Raw genomic sequence first — 18,202 nt, forward strand, 5'->3', positions numbered from 1 at the left:
ATGACCCAATTATCGATGCCCTCTACCACTAAGCTAATAGCCTGTCATGTGGGTCTCCTGCTGGGCTCGCTATGTCAAAAGAGCTCGCTATGCCAAAAGCGAGAGAAACTGGAACACTATTCATATGGCTAGAGCCTTCATAGTCCAGACACAATGACCCAATTATGCCTTCTACCACTAAGCTAATAGCTTTTTATGTGAGCCTCTTGTTGGGCCTCATAGTCCTGGTACAATGACCCAATTATACCTTCTACCACTGAGCTAATAGCCTTTCATTTGAGCCTCCTACTGGAGCTCGCATGAGAAACTGAAACACTATTTATATGGCGGATGGCTGAGAGCCCTCACAGTCGAAGCACAATGATCTAATTATTGATGCCCTCTACCACTGAGCTAATAGCCTGTCATGTGGGCCTCCTGCTGGGGCCCGCTATGCCAAAAGCGAGAGAAATTAGAACACTATTCATATGGCTAAAAGTCTTCATAGTCGAGGCACAACGATCCAATTATCGATGCCTCTACCATTGAGCGAATAGCCTGTTATGTGGGCTTCTTGCTGGGCCCGCTATGCCTAAAGCGAGAGAAACTGGAACACTATTCATATGGCCGAGAGCCCTCATAGTCAGGCACAACGACCCAATTATCGATGCCTCTACCATTTTATTAATAGGATGTCATGTGGGCCTCCCGTTGAGGCTTGCTATGCCAAAATCGAGAGAAACTAGAATGTTATCATTGCTATCAGCTGAAGTGAAATGAGAGAAACTGGAATGCTATCATTGCTATCAAATGAAGTGAAATTTGAAGTTATCATCACTGTAACTATTAACTGAAGTGAAATTTGAAATCATTCGATAATTTTGACTAAACTAAAATCTTACATGCATTAAATATATTTGAAAGTAAAATGGTGAAAGTTTATAAAATAACAACTCAAATCATGTTCAAAATGTTAATGTATGCTACTTGCCATTCTTTTGTCTTAATGAAATTCAATAGGTATAATCCTAGTTGGAATGTAGAACTAAAACAAAAGTCTTTCACCCCTCAGCTATGTCACAAGGGACAAAGGGCTACCTTCCCCATTTTCCAATCGACGATCCTTTACCGTCCTTATTCATATTGTGGTTATTTACTCGTAATATTTACGAGAATGTGGAATTGCCACCTAAAGAAGATCGAAAGAAAAAGATGCACAAGGGTGTTTAGTAAAATTGTATGATGCATGAAACCTCTGCATGCTATGCCACACACTTTGCTAGTATTGTCATTCCAGGTTTATGAAATAATGTTGCACATATGTTATTCATGAAATTTATGTTATGAAAGAACTATGATTTGCATTATACGTATATGCCATGATTTAAAGATATGGGAACCTCATGCATTTTGTATGTCACATACATCGGGATACTTTCTGTTATGATTAGTGCGAACACATACACTACGATATTATGTACACCATGGTATTATATGTGCTTTTTTTTTTCTCTCTGGCTTTTTCGACAATGTGAGTGTATGTTAGTCGAAGGCCAGGTCCAAAGGTACATATATGACTCGACTAGGGGTCCATGTGTAGAGTACTCTACATTCAATCAAAAAGTAAGACAAATGGCATGAGTATAATGATAGAATAGATTCCAACATGATTTAATGTGTTGACATTACTTGACTCCAATAGTGGAGAAGTACTCCACATTCAATCAGCGTGACCCCAATTTTGGAGTTTTTAATTACTCAAGTCACGTGCTACTTCTTTTTAGGAAAGGATAAGACACCCTGTACAGATGCTGCTGCTGTGAAGGCCATGAAAACGAAATTAGAGTATCTGCATTTTCGTTTAAGTTGTAGCCTTTAGGTTAGATCAGGGCGTTTTCATATATGGATCAAGGCATTTTCATTATATGTTTATGTAACGTCCCATGTTCAGGATTCAAAATAAAGATTCGGCACCTGATGACCCTGATATTTTCCTGCATCCCTTACGACATGGACACATTACCTACTTCTCACTTCTTAAGAGTGAAGACTACTTCACCCAACATAGAATTGCTCAAGTAAAGCACGTTTAACTATGAAGTTCTTATGATTGAGCCACCGAAAAAAAAAAGAATTGCATATTGTTGGTATATATATTAACTTTCATTTCTTTTAAGCCTTTCTTAATTACCTAATACTCAAATCTCTCCCATTTTAAAATAGAACAAATTATTGACTCATTATCACATTCCAATATAAAAGGTAAGCAACAAACTATCCCTTTTCCTTCTCTACATTCTCCCATTACACCATGTTGATGCTCAAGCTTGACTGCCCCACTTTCTTTCTCGAAGCAATATCCCTATTGACTCGATTTGCCGAGAATGCCAACGTAGAGTGCTCACCGGACTTGTTCTCCATAATAGCCTCCCACCACAACCTCGACTTGGTTGTAGCCATTCAAATGATGCCTGAATTCTTCACCTACTTCTTCTCCCACAAGTCCCATCTCTCAAGGATCCTCCTCCAACCCCTCTACGACACTATCAAGCGCATGCAACAATCCAATATCCCTTTAGCCGCCCTCTTTGTTCTTCGACGTAATGATCGCTTAGTCCTTAAATTTTCCCCTCCAGGTTGGTTTCATTTCATATCTTCATATTCTTGTTCTTCCAAGAATCTTGTTACTTGTCCAAGAATCTTGTTTATGTTAGATCAAAGTCCCACATCGACTAATTTAGGGAATGATCATGGTAAAGCCGTGAGAGCTTATGCTCAAAGTGGACAATATCATACTATTGTAAAGAGTCGTGTTCAACTAACCATTTATTTGATTAGGGAATGACATGCCATTGGTTCGTACCATGGCATTGAATGAAACGGTGAAGGAGGATGTCGGCCGAATCAATTTGGAGACCTTTGTTTCAATTGAATCAGAAGTGTTTCGACACATGGTGGCTGAGTTTCGTGGATACATAGGTTATATTATAATCATTCAATCTCTTGTTTTGTTTTCTCTCTATCATATGATTTGATTCAAAGAAATGTTTGTCATATGGTACAGTTTGTGTTCTTCCAACACCTTCAAGTGTCATGTTCTCTATTGAGGTTAAGGAGTTGATTCTTGATAAAGCGGTATCGTCGTCTAATACTCGAGCGTGTTTGAAATAACGAATTTGAAAGTTTATGGACTAAACGGAAACGAAATGTTGTGTAGAAAGGAGAATGCATAATTGAAGGAGTAGCGGAAGAGGTGCAAACTGAATTCCTAATCCCTTTGTATCCATGGCATATATTTTATAATATGACGTTTCATTCGAAGAGGATATGGTTGTTCAAGACATTTGATAAGAGTACTTTGATCATTGCCCCTGTTGGACTCTACGCACAATATTCCATCTTTTTTCCTCTTGGGTGAAATATAGGCATGTAATTCATTGTAACTTGACCGAATGAGAAGATGGGTGTAACGATCCTATATTTCTATTTACCTAGAGTTGCTACCGTGATCATAACATAATCATTTGTAATCATTTGTGCAGAAATAAGTGTTTAAACTTCATCATAAAACATAAATTTCGTTTTGAAATACTGTTATGGACTTACCGTTTGAAAACGTCTTTAAAAGACACAACGAAATACTAAATGAAATAAATAAACATTAAAATTAAACACCCTATTCTAACCTAAGTCTAAAAAAATAAATACAACTACCTTATGCATGTGCCATGGTCTTGAGTTGTTATACGGTCGTCAAGCCGTACAAGATTGCCTTGACTTTACCTGAAATAGAAGTAGTATCTGGCTTGAGTATTTCTCCTAAAATACTCCATAGGTGACCACACCATTGGGGCTAGATGCAAATATATACAATCATGAGTGAGACCTATTATATCAGTTTATATTCGTTAGTTAGTTATCCTAAACAGGTTAATTGGATGTGTTTTACTGTTCTACACACGATTCACACATGCAAGTATGGACCCACCAGTCGGTTCACACACCTCCTAGGCCCCTTTCATAGTAGGGCAAACATTCCCTGCTTTGTAGTGTATGCGTCCGTACCATGAACACAAATGATGCATGAGGTCCTAACTTTTTTATTCATTATCATGTAAGACAACCCATTTCATTTTTCTTCCTATCACATCATTTTCGTCGTAGCTTTTTATGCATAAATCGGGGTTGTGCATCATATTCACACATCTTAGACACATCTTATCTTATATCATTCATATCATGCATCGTGTCATACCATACATATCTTATATGATCAACTTATCTTGTACCATCATATACTATATCACAAAACGTGTTACAACATAACATTTATCATATCATCAGTACATCACATCATAACATGTGTCATAATATTCTCATATCATCTCATAGTCGTACCGTATCATGGATATGTCATGGACTTATCCTTTCATATCGTTTCATAAACATATCATAGTCATATCGTTTTATATATATATATCAGTCATATCCTTTCATAAACATATCATAGTCATATCGTTTCATAAACATATCAAGCATATGACACGTGCAAAACCACGAGACACATGTCATAATACAAAATATCAATTTCTAACCATACCGATAATAAGGCTACTTACTTGGTTGGCCTATGTCGAACCTACTACGACCCCTTAATGCTAGCTTAACACTACTCTCTGAAATTTAATTCTCCTAGAGGTCCAACGTGGGAATTTATTTACTTAATTTTTTATAAAATAATTTAAACTTATTCTCAGTCATTTAAACCAACAAAGCCTAATTATGCTTAAATACTTGACACCAAAACCGAAACTTGATATACTTTCAACTTGACTCCAACTAAGAGGAAAGGGTGAAAAATTAAAACTAAAAGGAAGGGTATTCTTCGACTGGCTCGAACCGTTCAAGTTAGATGATAAAATGAAAGTAAAATGAAGTGTGTGACCTCTCTTTTCTAAGGGCCCACTCTCCATTCTTCAACTTAGGCTATATGGGACATATTTTTATTTATTTATTTATTTATTATTTTTTTTTCTTTCTACAATGGAACATAATTTTTAGGAATAAAATTCACTCATCATAGTGGAAAAGTGGTTGGAAAAAGTGGATGAGCAATTACTTTGAGTGCCAATTTCTGACTTAAGTGTAACCGCTATAAAAGTGAGACAACATTTGCTAGCTGTGGGCTTAATCAGTATTTTGAAAGCTTGTATGTGATATCCTATATTGGTTGGGAGTAGAAAGAAATGTCTTTTATAATGGTGTGGAAACTTTTAACTAGCCGACGCGTTTTAAAAATTTTGAGAGGAAGCCTGAAACAGAAAGCCCAAAGAGGACAAAATCTTCTAGCGGTTGGCTTGAGTCGTTACAAATGATATTAGAGCCAAACATCGGACGAAGTGCCAACAAGGAGCCAGTCCCCTGAAGGGGGTGGATTTGGTTACAAATGGTATCAAAGCCAGACACCAGACGATGTGCTAGTGACGAGGCTTTTCCTGAAAGAGGTAGACACGAGGTGGTGTGCCAGTAAGGACGCTCGACTCCGAAGGAGTGGATTTGGTGGAGTTCCACATCGATCGAAGAAAGGAACGAATGCCAACGAGGACTATAAAAGTGAGCTATAAAAGTGAGGCAACATGCCATCCCTTTTCCTTCTCCACCTTCTCCCATCACACCATGTTGTTGCTTAAGATTGACTGCGCCAATTTTCTTCTAGAAGTAATATACATATTGAATCGTTTTGCCGAGAGTGCCAACCTAGAATGCTCGCCTGACTTGTTTTCCATAGCAGTCTCCCACCACTCCCTTGAATTAAACGTAGCCTTTCAAATGATGCCTGAATTCTTCACCCTCTTCTTCTCCCACAAGTCTCATGTTTCCAAGATTCTCCTCTCACCCCTCTACTCTATCATCAGGCGTATGCAACATTTCAACATTCCTTTAGCCGCCCTCTTCGTTCTCCGAAGTCCCGATCGTTTAAACCTTAAATTTACCCCTCCAGGTTGGTTTCATTTCATATAGTCAAATTCTTGTTCTTCCAAGAATCTTGTTCCTTGTCAAAGAATCTTGTTTGTTTGATTAGGGAATGAAATGCCATTGCTTCGTAATATGTCAATGACACAAACCATCAAGGAGTATATGGGCCAAATCAATTTGGAAACCTTTGTTTCAATTGATTCAGAAGTGTTTAGAAGCATCGTGATCGAGTTTCGTGGTTACGTAGTTTATGTTCATCAAACGAGTTCAAACGTCACGTTTTCGATTGAGATTAAACATATCGTTCTTGAACAAGAGGTATCGTGTTCTATTTGAAAGAAGGAAATTGAAAGTTCAAGGACTAAACTAAGAGTAAATGTTTGTGTAGGAAGGAGAATGCATAATTGGAGGAACGGAAGGGGCACTAACTGATTTCCTAATACCTCTATGTCCATGGCATGTTTTTTATACTATAACGTATCATTCGAAGAGGGTATGGCTGTTTAAGGCAATCGATAGGAGTACTATGATCGTTGCTCCCGTTGGACTGTATGCACAATATTCGATGTATTTTCCTCTTGGATGAATATATTGTGGTTAGAATATATTGTGAATGGGTCTTAGAATCCACATTTATCAATGAAACATAATGACTATGAAAACTATCCTAAAGAGCTTTGTTCCATGTCTTCATCGTCGACCGTGTTGAAACAACTTGTTTTTCAACGCAGCGAATCAGAAACCATTACGTTAATGAAAGGATAAAAAAGGGTAAAAAAGTCGTATACGTATGCATACGACATTAAATACAAAGTTTATAAATTTAAATGATAGAGTTCTCAAAATCATAAACAAATAAACACAATAGACAAGATAACGTTCCCTTCTATAGCCGAACGACCCAACACGTTCCCACCATGACCATTATTCTTTTGATACTTGGAAAATATAAAGTGCAGCAAGAGTGGATATTATAAATACTCAATAAGGAATCTGCTAGTAGGCTCTCACTTATACTTTGTAACACATACTTAGGCCATGTGCTCAACTATACATAGACGGTTGGAATAAACTTAAAATGCTAGAGGTTAGTTTTGTTGAAATAAACTTAAAATGTAAGTTTAGGTAATTTGGTAGGAGAGGTTAACTTGGAAAGTCACGTGAAAGAAAAGGCAGCATTTGTGGGAATAATGATAGGGTTATGGGTGTCTCTCTTGTAACCTATTATTAGAGTTAGAAAACTTATAAATACCTATCCTTTAATGTAAGGTGAGAGCAAAAGAGAGCAAGAGAAAAAAGAAATACAGAGCAATAGAAAAGAGAAAAGAAATACGAAGCAATAGAAAAGGTTTTTTTATAAATGTTATTTGTCTCCTTGTCTCTCCTCTCTCGACATCTTTTTCACAAGTACGCGAGTAGTATTTTCACAAATTGGTATCAGAGTGTTCTATTGTTAGTGTGTGTGAGATTACATATTAGTGAGTTTTATTTTAACAAATTGGTATCAGAGACGATGACCAATGTGATGGATCAAATGCCGCTACCACGACTAACGAAGACGAACTACGAGAATTGGAGCATCCAACTGAAAGCTCTTCTCGGTTCTTAAGATGCATGGGAGGTGGTCGAAGAAGGTTTCGAAGAACCAAAGGATACCACGGGTTATATGACAGAACAAACGAAGGCGTTAAAAGAATTGCGATCAAAGGATAAGATGACATTATACATGCTGTTTCGAGCCATTGACAAGTCGGACTTTGAGAAGATTGCTAGGGCAACTACTTTAAAAGAAGCGTGGGAGACTTTAGAAAAGGTGTTCAAAGGAACCTACCGAGTCAAGCAAGTGCGTCTCCAAACTTTTCGTGGCGAGTTGGAGAGCATGAAGATGAAGGAGTCAGAAAATGTATCTGACTACGTTACGTGCGTATAGACTGTGGTAAGCCAACTAAATCGAAACAGAGAAATGTTACCCGAGACATGGGTTGTGTAGAAGATCTTAAGGTCATTAACCAACAACTTCGAGAATGTTGTATGTGCGATAGAAGAGTCAAAGAACCTAGCGACGTTCACGGTCGATGAGCTCGCCGGTTCTCTCGAGACACATGAGCAACGTAAGAAAAAGAAGGAGGAAACACTCGATCAAACACTTCAAACCAAGACATCAATAAAAGATGAAAAGGTACTCTACTCTCAAAATTTTCAAGGTAGAGGTCGAGAAAGTCGTGAAAATGGTCGAGGTGGTCAAGGCAGCAGATATGAAGGACATTATAAGGAGAAGAGACAGTCGAGCCAAGCAAATTAGCATGGAAGAGGACGCAGTCAAGGATATAAGGAGAAGCGATAGCCGAGCCAAGCAAATTGGCATGGAAGAGGACGCAGTCAAGGATATAAGGAGAAGAGATAGTCGAGCTATGCAAATTGGCGTGGAAGAAGACGCAGTCAAGGATATAAGGAGAAGAGATAGTCGAGCTATGCAAATTGGCGTGGAAGAGAACATAGTCAAGGATATTATTCCAACATTTAGTGCTCTAAATGTAAAAAATATGGTCACTGTGCGAATGATTGTAACTCTGACAAATGTTACAATTGTGGCAGAGTGGGACATTTTGCAAGAGATTATCGAGGCGAGAAAAAGGAGGAAGCAACGATCAACCTAGCTTTGGATGACGCAACAAACGAAGACATTCTCTTGATGGCCCAAAATGAAGAGATGAAAGCAAAAGAACACGACGACGCGAAAGACAATGGCGGTAGTCGTGAGGCAGTGGAAGCTGTTGGAAATGAGGTGATACACAACGGATTTGGCGAAATCACAATATCAAAGACGAGAAAATTGAAGAAGGATGAACAACCGGATAATAGAGAGCTTGAGCTCGAAAAGAGAGAGCTCCAATGGCTGGAAAGGGAACTTGAGGAAGAAAGAAGAAAGAAGATGAGAATGGAAGAGAAATGGAAGAAGAAAAGATGGAATAAAGAGAAAGGATGACATAAATGTTGATTGAACATGAGAAACAGATGGTGCAAATGCAAGCTGCAATCCCTTCAAAATCTCTTCAATATTCCAAAACAATGACGAAGAAGAAGCCCATGCGATCAGCAAATGAGCCAAAGAAACTGTCAGATCATGAGGAGGAGAACAAAGATTTAGAGCAACAACCCAAAACTGTCGTGGATAAATCTATGGAGAAGTCTCAGTTGCAGACGTTGAAATCCTTGAACGAGCGTCTTTCGAAGGAGAAAGTAGAGATTCAAAAAGAAAAGAAAGATTTAGAAATGGAGATTGCAAGGTTAGAGAAGAAAGTGGCTGAGTTGGGTGAGAGTTCTTTATATCTCAAACAGGAGAAGAGAATGGGAAGGTAATCTCTGAGCTTATGAAGAAAATTGAAGGTGTGGAGGAAGAGAATGACTTATTGGAGATTGATGGTCTAGTGGAAGAGCTAGTGAGAGAGGAGAAAGATATAGAGATGCTAACTCAATAGAGAGACTCACTCGACGTGAATCTGAATCGAGTTCAACAGGAGGCAGTGAATTTACGACACACGATTGAGATAATCATTCGTCATAAAGCCGAAGTGGAGGAGGCAAAAATGGAAGTGAAAAATGTCGTTGTGGACTTGCGAAGGGAATTGAGTAAACTAAAAGAAGCTATGACGTATGAGTTGAGCGTGGCTGAGAACAGGAGAAATGAGAAGTTGGTATCTCAAATGGGCTATTCTCGAGAAGCTCCAAATAAAGTTTCGTCAGAAAAGAACAAACTTAGTTTGCTGCTCGAGGAGAAGGAGAGAAAATTGAAAAAACCACGACTGAGCTCGAGAAAACAAAAACGATGCAGGTGGAATCGTTGAATATAACATTTATGTTTATGGGGGAGTTTTGTTGGAATAAACTTAAAATGGTAAAGGTTAGTTTTGTTGAAATAAACTCAAAATGCTAAAGGTTAATTTTTGGTAATTTGTTAAGAGAGATTAATTTGAAAAGTGAGGTTAAAGAAAAGGGCAAAAGCATGGTAGGAATAATGGTAGAGTTAGGGTTCTCTCATACCCTATTAGTAGAGTTAGAAAACTTATAAATACCTAATCTTTTTATTGTAAAGTGAGAGCAAAGGAGAGCAAGAGAGAAAAGAAATACAGAGCCATAGAAAAAGTTTTTTTTTTTTTTTAAATCAGTGTTCTTTGTCTTCTTGTCTCTCCTCTCTTGACATCTTTTCCACAAATAGGCAAGTAGTATTTTCACAAAGTAGAGCGTTCTGTCGTTAGTGTATGAGATTTACTTCATAGATTAGTGAGTTTTATTTTAACATAGGCTATGTTCTAAAGTGCGAGGCCCTTATGTCTGGCTTTGAAATATATGACGTTTATGACAGGGCTCTGAAATACTTGGCCCTTATGACTGGTTTTGAAATATTTGACCCTTATGATCGGTTCTAAGATTTGTGGCCCTTACGAAAGGCTCTGAAATACTTGGCCATTATAATGGACTTTGAGATTCATGGTCCTTACGATAGGCTCTGAAATACTTGGCCCTTATGATGGGCTCTATGCTTTATGTTTTCTTAGGTCCATTATAAGTAAGGAGGAGACATTCTTTTTGGAAATAACTCCATACGTGTCTACCTACTGGTTTTATCTAGAAGGTTCACACTAGTGGTGTCGGGCTGTTACGGTCGTATTTTTTCAACTATGTGGCGTCGTGATCTTGACACACTCATGACCAACCTTGAGGAAAACTCTAGCTTCATATAACTTTTTCACCCAATTTTGTGGCTTTTTAGCGGACCTTAGGCGAGGTTCGCCTTAGCCAACCAAACACAACTTGTGTGAAATTCAATCTTGTTCGGTCACACACGCAGCTTGTGCATGTTTGCTCAATCATCTGTGATGCTAGATGACTTGCCTCTATATTAGGTCAAGTCATCCGGCTCGACCTTGCCTCTACTCTAAACCAAGATCTCTCGTAAGCAACGTCTCATCTCATCCTTATCTAAGTTCCCATCGAATGATCTATACATCATGATGTCGTCTCATGTCTCAGGACAACTCGACCATCGTAGCTATCTAAGACATATCAATCGGAATTGACCCACGTGTCGTTCATCTCATTGGAGAATCTGAAGATCCATCCATCCAGGTTCTATCGAGACACTGGACCCTCCTGTGTCCATCCTCAATCATTTTGGAAATATGTTTTGGATATTGGGTGCCTAATCCAACATTTGACACATTTGCAAGGGCGCAATGTCAGCACATCCGTGTCGTCCAACACTGTTCTTGAAAGACCCTTTTCAAAGGAAGATGCCTGAAATGCTCATCCCGCAATTCTCACGCACGCTGTGACACACGTATATGTTGGGTTTTATGTCCTAAAACTCATAGTTTGTAAACAAAAACATATTCTATTTTCAATAAAGTTATTATTGTTGTTTATTCAGTAAAGATTGTTATTGAATAAAGTGAACTTTACGATCATTAATCTAAATTCAATAAACTAAGAACACTCCGGTTATAGTATGATTACTTGAACTATATGTAGAGACATAAGAGTTGATCAAGTTCAAATATATAGTCAAAATGATCTATAGTATAAGGATAAGGCTGAGTACCTTATTCTGGGACACTATGGATGCGACCCATTTTTGTATATGATATAAACAATGTGATCACTAAAATTGTACATGTAGAGACATGTGAGTGGGGACGTCCTATGCAATGAGTATTGCATAAGATCGGACCATGAAGAAAATCACTCTCACTTTATAATGTCGTTTACTGTTGAGTCTAATTTTCTTTTCATTCGGTGACCTAGGTAACTCGATCTTAATCCTGAGCTAACCATGAACTCTTGTCGATTCAGAATTATCCTTAGATTTGCATGGGTGAGAAGAGCTCAATTTCACTAACTCAATAGGCCTCCCATTTCAGGGGTAAGACTGGGTAAATGGCTGGGGACGTGGGGTGCAAGATGAAATTCACTCCTACCCACTTTTAGGGATAGAAGAGATGTAGTTCCCTTAAGTACTGACTTCAGATCTTGAACAAGGGGCCCGACCCTCTCATTGGCCTGAGAGGGATTCAGTTTACTGGTTGGACCACAAACCAATTGTTCATTAGAGGATCAGTGAGACATAAGAAACAAGAAGTAACTTCAGGGGTAAAACTGTAAATTGACCCAACTTTAGTTACGAACAACCTGTGAAAGATCGACTTACTAATCATGGTTATATCAAATGGACAGAAATATATCTATAGTGAGGGGAGTGCAACTACTAGGCTATAGTGGCTATGTCCTAGTAGTTAACGAATGTTGGTTAACAAGGTGAATGAGTTTAACAGGTTAATTTTGGATCGTTGGAGCCCATGATCTATAGGTTCATTAGGTCCCTCGACTAGCTCATATCGGACTAAACCATAGAACAATGTGACGAGTGAGTTCGAAGTGTTCGAATTCAAATTAGGGAAAATGCGCTACATATATATGTTATATTTAACCCAATTTTTGTTTTATTTACGAATTAAACAAAAAGAGAGAATCTGAGATATTTAAATAAGATTTAAATATCTTAATCAAATATGTGTCGGAATTAATTGGGATGACATTTGAATTAATATTAAATATTAATTAAATAGTTTAATTAATCATTTAATATTACTTTAATTTGAAATTAATTATTCAAATTGATTGTTGAATCAAAATGAAGAAAGTCAAAATGTTGACTTCATTTCATGGAAAAATCCATGTTAGTGGAATTTTGAGTGTCAAAATTTGGTTAACTCAAGCATGCATGCTTGCCACATAATCCCAAACATTTGAGTGGAATTTCGAGTGTCAAAATTTGGTGATCTCAAATTTGCAAGAACATGCAAACATGACTCTATAAATAGAGTGATCATAATACATGAAAGGTCTTCTTCTTGGTGAAAAACCTTGAGAAAAACCTCTCACGAACACTCTCTTCATATATACAAAAGCCCTCCCAAGTTTAAGTCACTCACCGAATTTCACAATCCCGCTCTAAGGCCAGAGGATAGTGGTGAAGACACTAGTGGTGGTTCGAAACCGGTTCGTGAGAAAAAAGGAATTTGAACTACAAAAGATTAGTATTCAAACTCATTAAGTTTTAATGCTTATGAACATGCTAGTTATTTACTATAATTGATGTTCTAAAAGTGTCTAAGATCCAAATTGCTTCCGCATGTGTTATAATAACACCATCAATTGGTATCAGAGCAAGTTTTAGGCACTTTATTTACATTAATTTGATCATGGTAGGTACCATTTCATGAATGAAATTTTGTGGTTGCTAAAGTGGATGGTTTTGGTTTTGACATTTTTTTATGCTTCCAATTGATACAATTATTGTAATAAGCCTAATGTGTATGACTTTAATGAATGAAGAAAGGTATGTAATTTTTATGGAGTCATTAGAGTCAATTTTAGGTTGTAATTGATCGAAAATGGAAGAGATAGCAAGCTGAACCGAAGAAGAAGATGGAAGAGACAGTTCCGGTGTTTTTTCTACCTTTGGGGTCCGGTTCAACATTTTTAAGGGTTGGTTAGCCCAGTTCGTGATCCTCGGGAGCGGTTCAAGTTAGTTTTAATTATTAATGTAATAATTTAGTTAATTGCTTGTTTTAAAATACCAAAACCAATCCCCTTTAGTGTGTTTAATTAATTATGCATTATGAATGTATGTTATAATTAAATAGAAAATGTATATGCATAAAGTATGTCATATAGATTTAAAATCCCACCATAGGCTGAGCATGTTTCATGCATTCCAAGTATGTTATAAGTGTTATAATGTATAGTATGCATGTTTAGGGTTCCATGAGTGATAAATATAAATTGTTATATTATTGCATGGAGATTATATAATTGTTATATAAAGAATGTTAGATGCATGTTATAGGTTATTTTCAACGTCATAAAACGAGATAAACATTAAAATGAATAATAAAGATAAGTACATGCTCACTTAGGGTTAAGAACCGAGCACGATCAATTTTAATAGTTAAAATAGGTCAATGTCTTACAAAATTGCGGTTACGAGAAAGCTCACCTGGCACGATCTTATCTAAGGCTGGAGGTACTTAAGTTGACGGTTTACAAAACACCTACTACCTGGAGATCGGACTAGTACTTGAGCTTAGTTAGCCTAGTTTTATGAGCATGCTTAAGTGATACAAGTTTTAGAAAAATCACCTCGACTTAAGTTATATTTAATTAGCCGGAATATACCTAAGTAATAAGTATACCCAACCGTCTAAAATACTTAGTGGGTGGAAAAAGATATATGAGATATATTGTTTTTCTTTTACGTTCTCTGGAAAATTCACATCGTAAGATTCATGCTCGGCCTTGTGTCGCACTGGGAGCGTCCTCCATTCGGAAGATATTTGCATGAGTCAATAATAAGGTGAATAGAGAAAGTATTTATAGTAAGTGGGAGAAGGAAGTATATCAACACCTCCTATGGTCTCCACCACTAGGTTGCATGTGAGATTCCCATGTTCCACCTGCATGTTGCCCTAGAGCAACTACTCATTCGAAGGGTCGTAACATGGGAGTCGAAACAACACAAACTCCAGAAATGGATAGGATTTCTTAGGTTCGTTCCCAACTTTGGCTTTTTCATTCGATAGCATTGTCGGGATCGATCTCTGAGGTTTGAAAATGGTGGGTCACACTTACGAAGAATTACTAAGAGTTAGTATATTCTTGACCAAAATAACAATAACTAAAAACACTATAGAAACAAGAGTTATTCTGGGATTACTGTTTAAAGTCAAGAATGTCTTGATTTAGTGAATGAGTAATTGACTGCCCCTCGGTAGCAGTTGCTCTAACTCACTAAAGTATCGTTGCAAATTAATAATTTTTGGGTACATTATTACATTTGCTAAAACTGATTGGATTAAACAGGATTAAGTCAAATCACTGATAGAATTTTCTTTATATCACAGCATGACAAACTCAATAGTACAATTACTCACTTCTGAGAAATTAAACGGCGACAATTACGCAACTTGGAAATCAAACCTAAACACAATACTGATAATTGATGATTTAATGTTTGTTTTAACTGAGGAATGTCCTCCAAACCCCAGCTCAAATGCAAACTTGGAAATCGAACAATTCGGGATGCGTATGACAGTTGAATAAAGGCAATTGACAAAGCCCGAGTGGATATTCTAGCCAGTATATCTGATGTTTTGGCTAAGAAACACGATGTTATGGGTAGTGCTAAAGAGACTTTAGAATCTCTAAAAGGAATGTTTGGACAACCGTCCTTCTCCCTTAGACATGAAGCCATAAAATACATTTACAACTGCCGTATGAAAGAAGGAACCTCAATTAGAGAACATGTCCTGGACATGATGGTCCATTTAAATGTGGCAGAGGAAAATGAAGCTGCCATTGATGAGAAGAGTCAAGTTAGTTTTATCATAATGTCTCTTCCTAAGAGCTTCTTCTAGTTCCGCACAAATGTGGTAATGAACAAAATAGAATATAACTTGACTGCTCTTCTCAATGAACTACAGACTTATCAGTCCCTCTTAACGAACAACGGACAAACAGGAGAAGCAAATGTTGCTATCTCCAAGAAATTACTATGAGGATCGTTCTCCAAAAATAAGTCTGGACCTTCAACTTCTAAAACTGTTTTGATGAAGAAGAAGGGTAAAGGGAAAAATAAGATTCCTACTAACCGCAACAACAAGGTTCAAAAAGCAGATAAAGGAAAATGTTTCCATTGCAACGAAAACGGGCACTAGAAGAGAAACTGTTCAAAATACCTTGCAGAGAAGAAAGCCGAAAAGACACAACCAAGGTAAATATGATTTACTCGTTGTAGAAATATGTTTAGTAGAGTATGACAACTCAACTTGGATAGTAGATTCAGGGGCGACTAATCATATTTGTTTTTTTTACCAAGAAACTAGCTCCTTGAGAATGCTTGCGGATGGCGAGATAACACTCAGGGTTGGAACAGGAGAGGTTGTCTCAGCAAGATAAATAGGAAATTTAAAGTTGTTTTTTGGACATAGATTCGTTATATTAGATAATGTACTTTTTGTTCCTGAAATGAAAAGAAATCTAATATTTATCTCTTGTTTATTAGAACAATTGTATAAAGTATCTTTTGAAATCAATGAAGTGTTCATTTGCAAAAGAGGTATTCATATTTGTTCTGCAAAACTAGAAAACAACTTATATATGTTAAAACTGAGCGAAACAAAAGCCATTTTAAATACCGAGATGTTTAAAACAGCTGAAACTCAAAATAAACAACAAAAGATTTCTCCTAATACCTATCTTTGGCACTTAAGACTAGGTCACATTAATCTCAATAGGATTGAGAGATTGGTTAAAAGAGAACTTCTAAATGAGTTAGAAGACAACTCTTTACCTCCATGTGAGTCTTGTCTTGAGGGTAAAATGACTAAACGATCGTTTTCCAAAAAAGGTTATAGAGCCAAAGAAACCTTAGAACTCGTGCATACAGATCTCTGTGGTCCAATGAATGTCAAAGCACGAGGAGGGTATGAATATTTCATAAGTTTTACTGATGATTATTCAAGGTATGACTATCTTTACCTAATGTGTCACAAGTTCGAAGCTCTTGAAAAATTCAGAGAGTATAAGACTGAGGTTGAGAATCTATTAGGTAAAACTATTAAAACACTTCGATCAGATCGAGGAGGAGAGTACATGGACTTAAGATTTCAGGACAATATGATAGAACATGGAATAAGGTCTCAACTCTCAGCCCCTGGTATGCCTCAACAAAATAGTGTATCAGAAAGGAGAAATAGAACTTTGCTAGGTATGGTTCGGTCTATGATGAGTTTCGCTCAATTACCCGATCCGTTTTGGGGATATGTAGTGGAGACTGCTACATACATTTTGAACATGGTACTAGAGTAGATGTAGAGTAGATGTCATTTTAGCGAGAGGTCATATAGTCTCGTGCAACGTCCATCAAGTATCCGATTAACACAAAATTTAGTGAGCTTTCATCTTTCATATAGATAGACTTAACTCTAGAGCTGGTCTTGGCCCTACCCAACCCTTTTTTAATATGAATCACGGTGTTCAAAATGAATCTATTGCCAAGAAGATTCAAAAGAAATATGTCAACAACCACTCAAGCACATCAACATTTGTTAGAAAGAACTATGTTTAATTTCAAAAATTATGTAAAAGTCAAATGGTCAATTTTACTTATTATTTAAAGGGAATAGGGAATAAATCCCGTACACAAACGTCTCGAATAAATCTCGTCCACAAATGTCTTTTGTTGGGAGACTATAAATACCCACAATATGTTATGTAAAATGGAGATTCGTGGATGAATGTAATTCAGATCTCAAATTGAGACGTTTCCCTTACAAATTCAAGCATCATATTTGTCATTTCTAAGTTTCAAGCAATTCTTGTGGTTGAATTACACTCGAGCCATTCAATCAAGCCTTGATCAAGTTAGATTGTGGAGTGAATCAATTTAGAACAAGGTTTCCAAATCTTGCTTCTAAATCTTCGATCGTAAGAGGTAATCTAATTCTAGCCTTATCTCTTGGTTGATCCAAATTTCGTATAAGGAGGTGCTAATTACTTTGATTCAAAGGTTCTTGCTTCAACAAAAGCTTGGATCGTTGGGCTGAGAATTAGGGTTGCCTTATCAATTTGGTATCAGAGCGTAGGTTGCATCTTTGTGGCCGACTCTAGAATTGATTTTATCTTTAATTTACGCTATTGTTTATCGTCTCTTTAAATCTGTCATTTATTTTCTTACTATCATTTCCAACGTTCTTCATTATCTTTCTACTTTGTTCTTAGTGTCCAGTTAAATATCATATTTAGATCTTGAAAGAAAAAAAAAATCCTTATCATATTGTTCTTAATATATCCTTATCATTAGACTATTTGCACGTTTATTTGAAGATCAAATAAATTTCTATTCTCACTTTTCCCTATAGCATATAAATCTGGAATTGTTGTGTTCGATCTTCACGACTATTCACTTTGGAATTCATTTTTTTTTAGTGTGCAATTATATCCAAAAATATCTTTGTCCCTTATTTATTTGTTAATTTTTTGTTTTATTTTGTTGTTACTACATAATTACCTTGTCTTGATTGTCTTGTATAGTTCGCTACTATCAGAATTGCTTTATCCATATTACCTACCTTGATAAGAAATTAGTCATTTTCTAAAATAGTCTACCTTTGTGTGTTAAACACGAGTG

General features: G+C 36.8%; 2 protein-coding genes across 2 annotated transcripts; both read left to right on the forward strand.

Moving 5' to 3' along the window:
* The first annotated feature begins 2,462 nt into the window (after positions 1–2,462).
* LOC111499328 lies at positions 2,463–3,438 on the forward strand. The gene is made up of 4 exons (XM_023150905.1): positions 2,463–2,615; positions 2,818–2,958; positions 3,044–3,114; positions 3,197–3,438. The coding sequence occupies exons 1-4, from the start codon at positions 2,534–2,536 to the stop codon at positions 3,395–3,397; spliced, it is 495 nt and encodes a 164-aa protein (XP_023006673.1). The 5' UTR covers positions 2,463–2,533; the 3' UTR covers positions 3,398–3,438.
* A 2,273-nt stretch (positions 3,439–5,711) lies between these two features.
* LOC111499324 lies at positions 5,712–6,547 on the forward strand. Its single transcript, XM_023150900.1, has 3 exons — positions 5,712–5,980; positions 6,062–6,273; positions 6,344–6,547. Exons 1-3 carry the CDS (start codon positions 5,809–5,811, stop codon positions 6,539–6,541), a joined length of 582 nt encoding a protein of 193 aa, XP_023006668.1. The 5' UTR covers positions 5,712–5,808; the 3' UTR covers positions 6,542–6,547.
* The last annotated feature ends 11,655 nt before the right edge of the window (positions 6,548–18,202 follow it).

Source organism: Cucurbita maxima, unplaced genomic scaffold (genome assembly GCF_002738345.1).
Source record: "Cucurbita maxima cultivar Rimu unplaced genomic scaffold, Cmax_1.0 Cma_Scf00026, whole genome shotgun sequence".
In the NCBI taxonomy this organism is placed as follows: domain Eukaryota; kingdom Viridiplantae; phylum Streptophyta; class Magnoliopsida; order Cucurbitales; family Cucurbitaceae; genus Cucurbita; species Cucurbita maxima.

What these genes read in the sequence shown, in the direction of transcription:
- LOC111499328 (XM_023150905.1), top strand. Translation starts at nt 2,534, where the DNA reads ATGCAACAATCCAATATCCCTTTAGCCGCCCTCTTTGTTCTTCGACGT. An exon ending in TGAGTTTCGTGGATACATAG is followed by an intron (nt 2,959 to 3,043) that starts GTTATATTATAA and finishes CATATGGTACAG; the next exon opens with TTTGTGTTCTTCCAACACCT. An exon ending in AGTTGATTCTTGATAAAGCG is followed by an intron (nt 3,115 to 3,196) that starts GTATCGTCGTCT and finishes AATGTTGTGTAG; the next exon opens with AAAGGAGAATGCATAATTGA.
- LOC111499324 (XM_023150900.1), top strand. Translation starts at nt 5,809, where the DNA reads ATGATGCCTGAATTCTTCACCCTCTTCTTCTCCCACAAGTCTCATGTT. An exon ending in CCTTAAATTTACCCCTCCAG is followed by an intron (nt 5,981 to 6,061) that starts GTTGGTTTCATT and finishes TTGTTTGATTAG; the next exon opens with GGAATGAAATGCCATTGCTT. An exon ending in ATATCGTTCTTGAACAAGAG is followed by an intron (nt 6,274 to 6,343) that starts GTATCGTGTTCT and finishes ATGTTTGTGTAG; the next exon opens with GAAGGAGAATGCATAATTGG.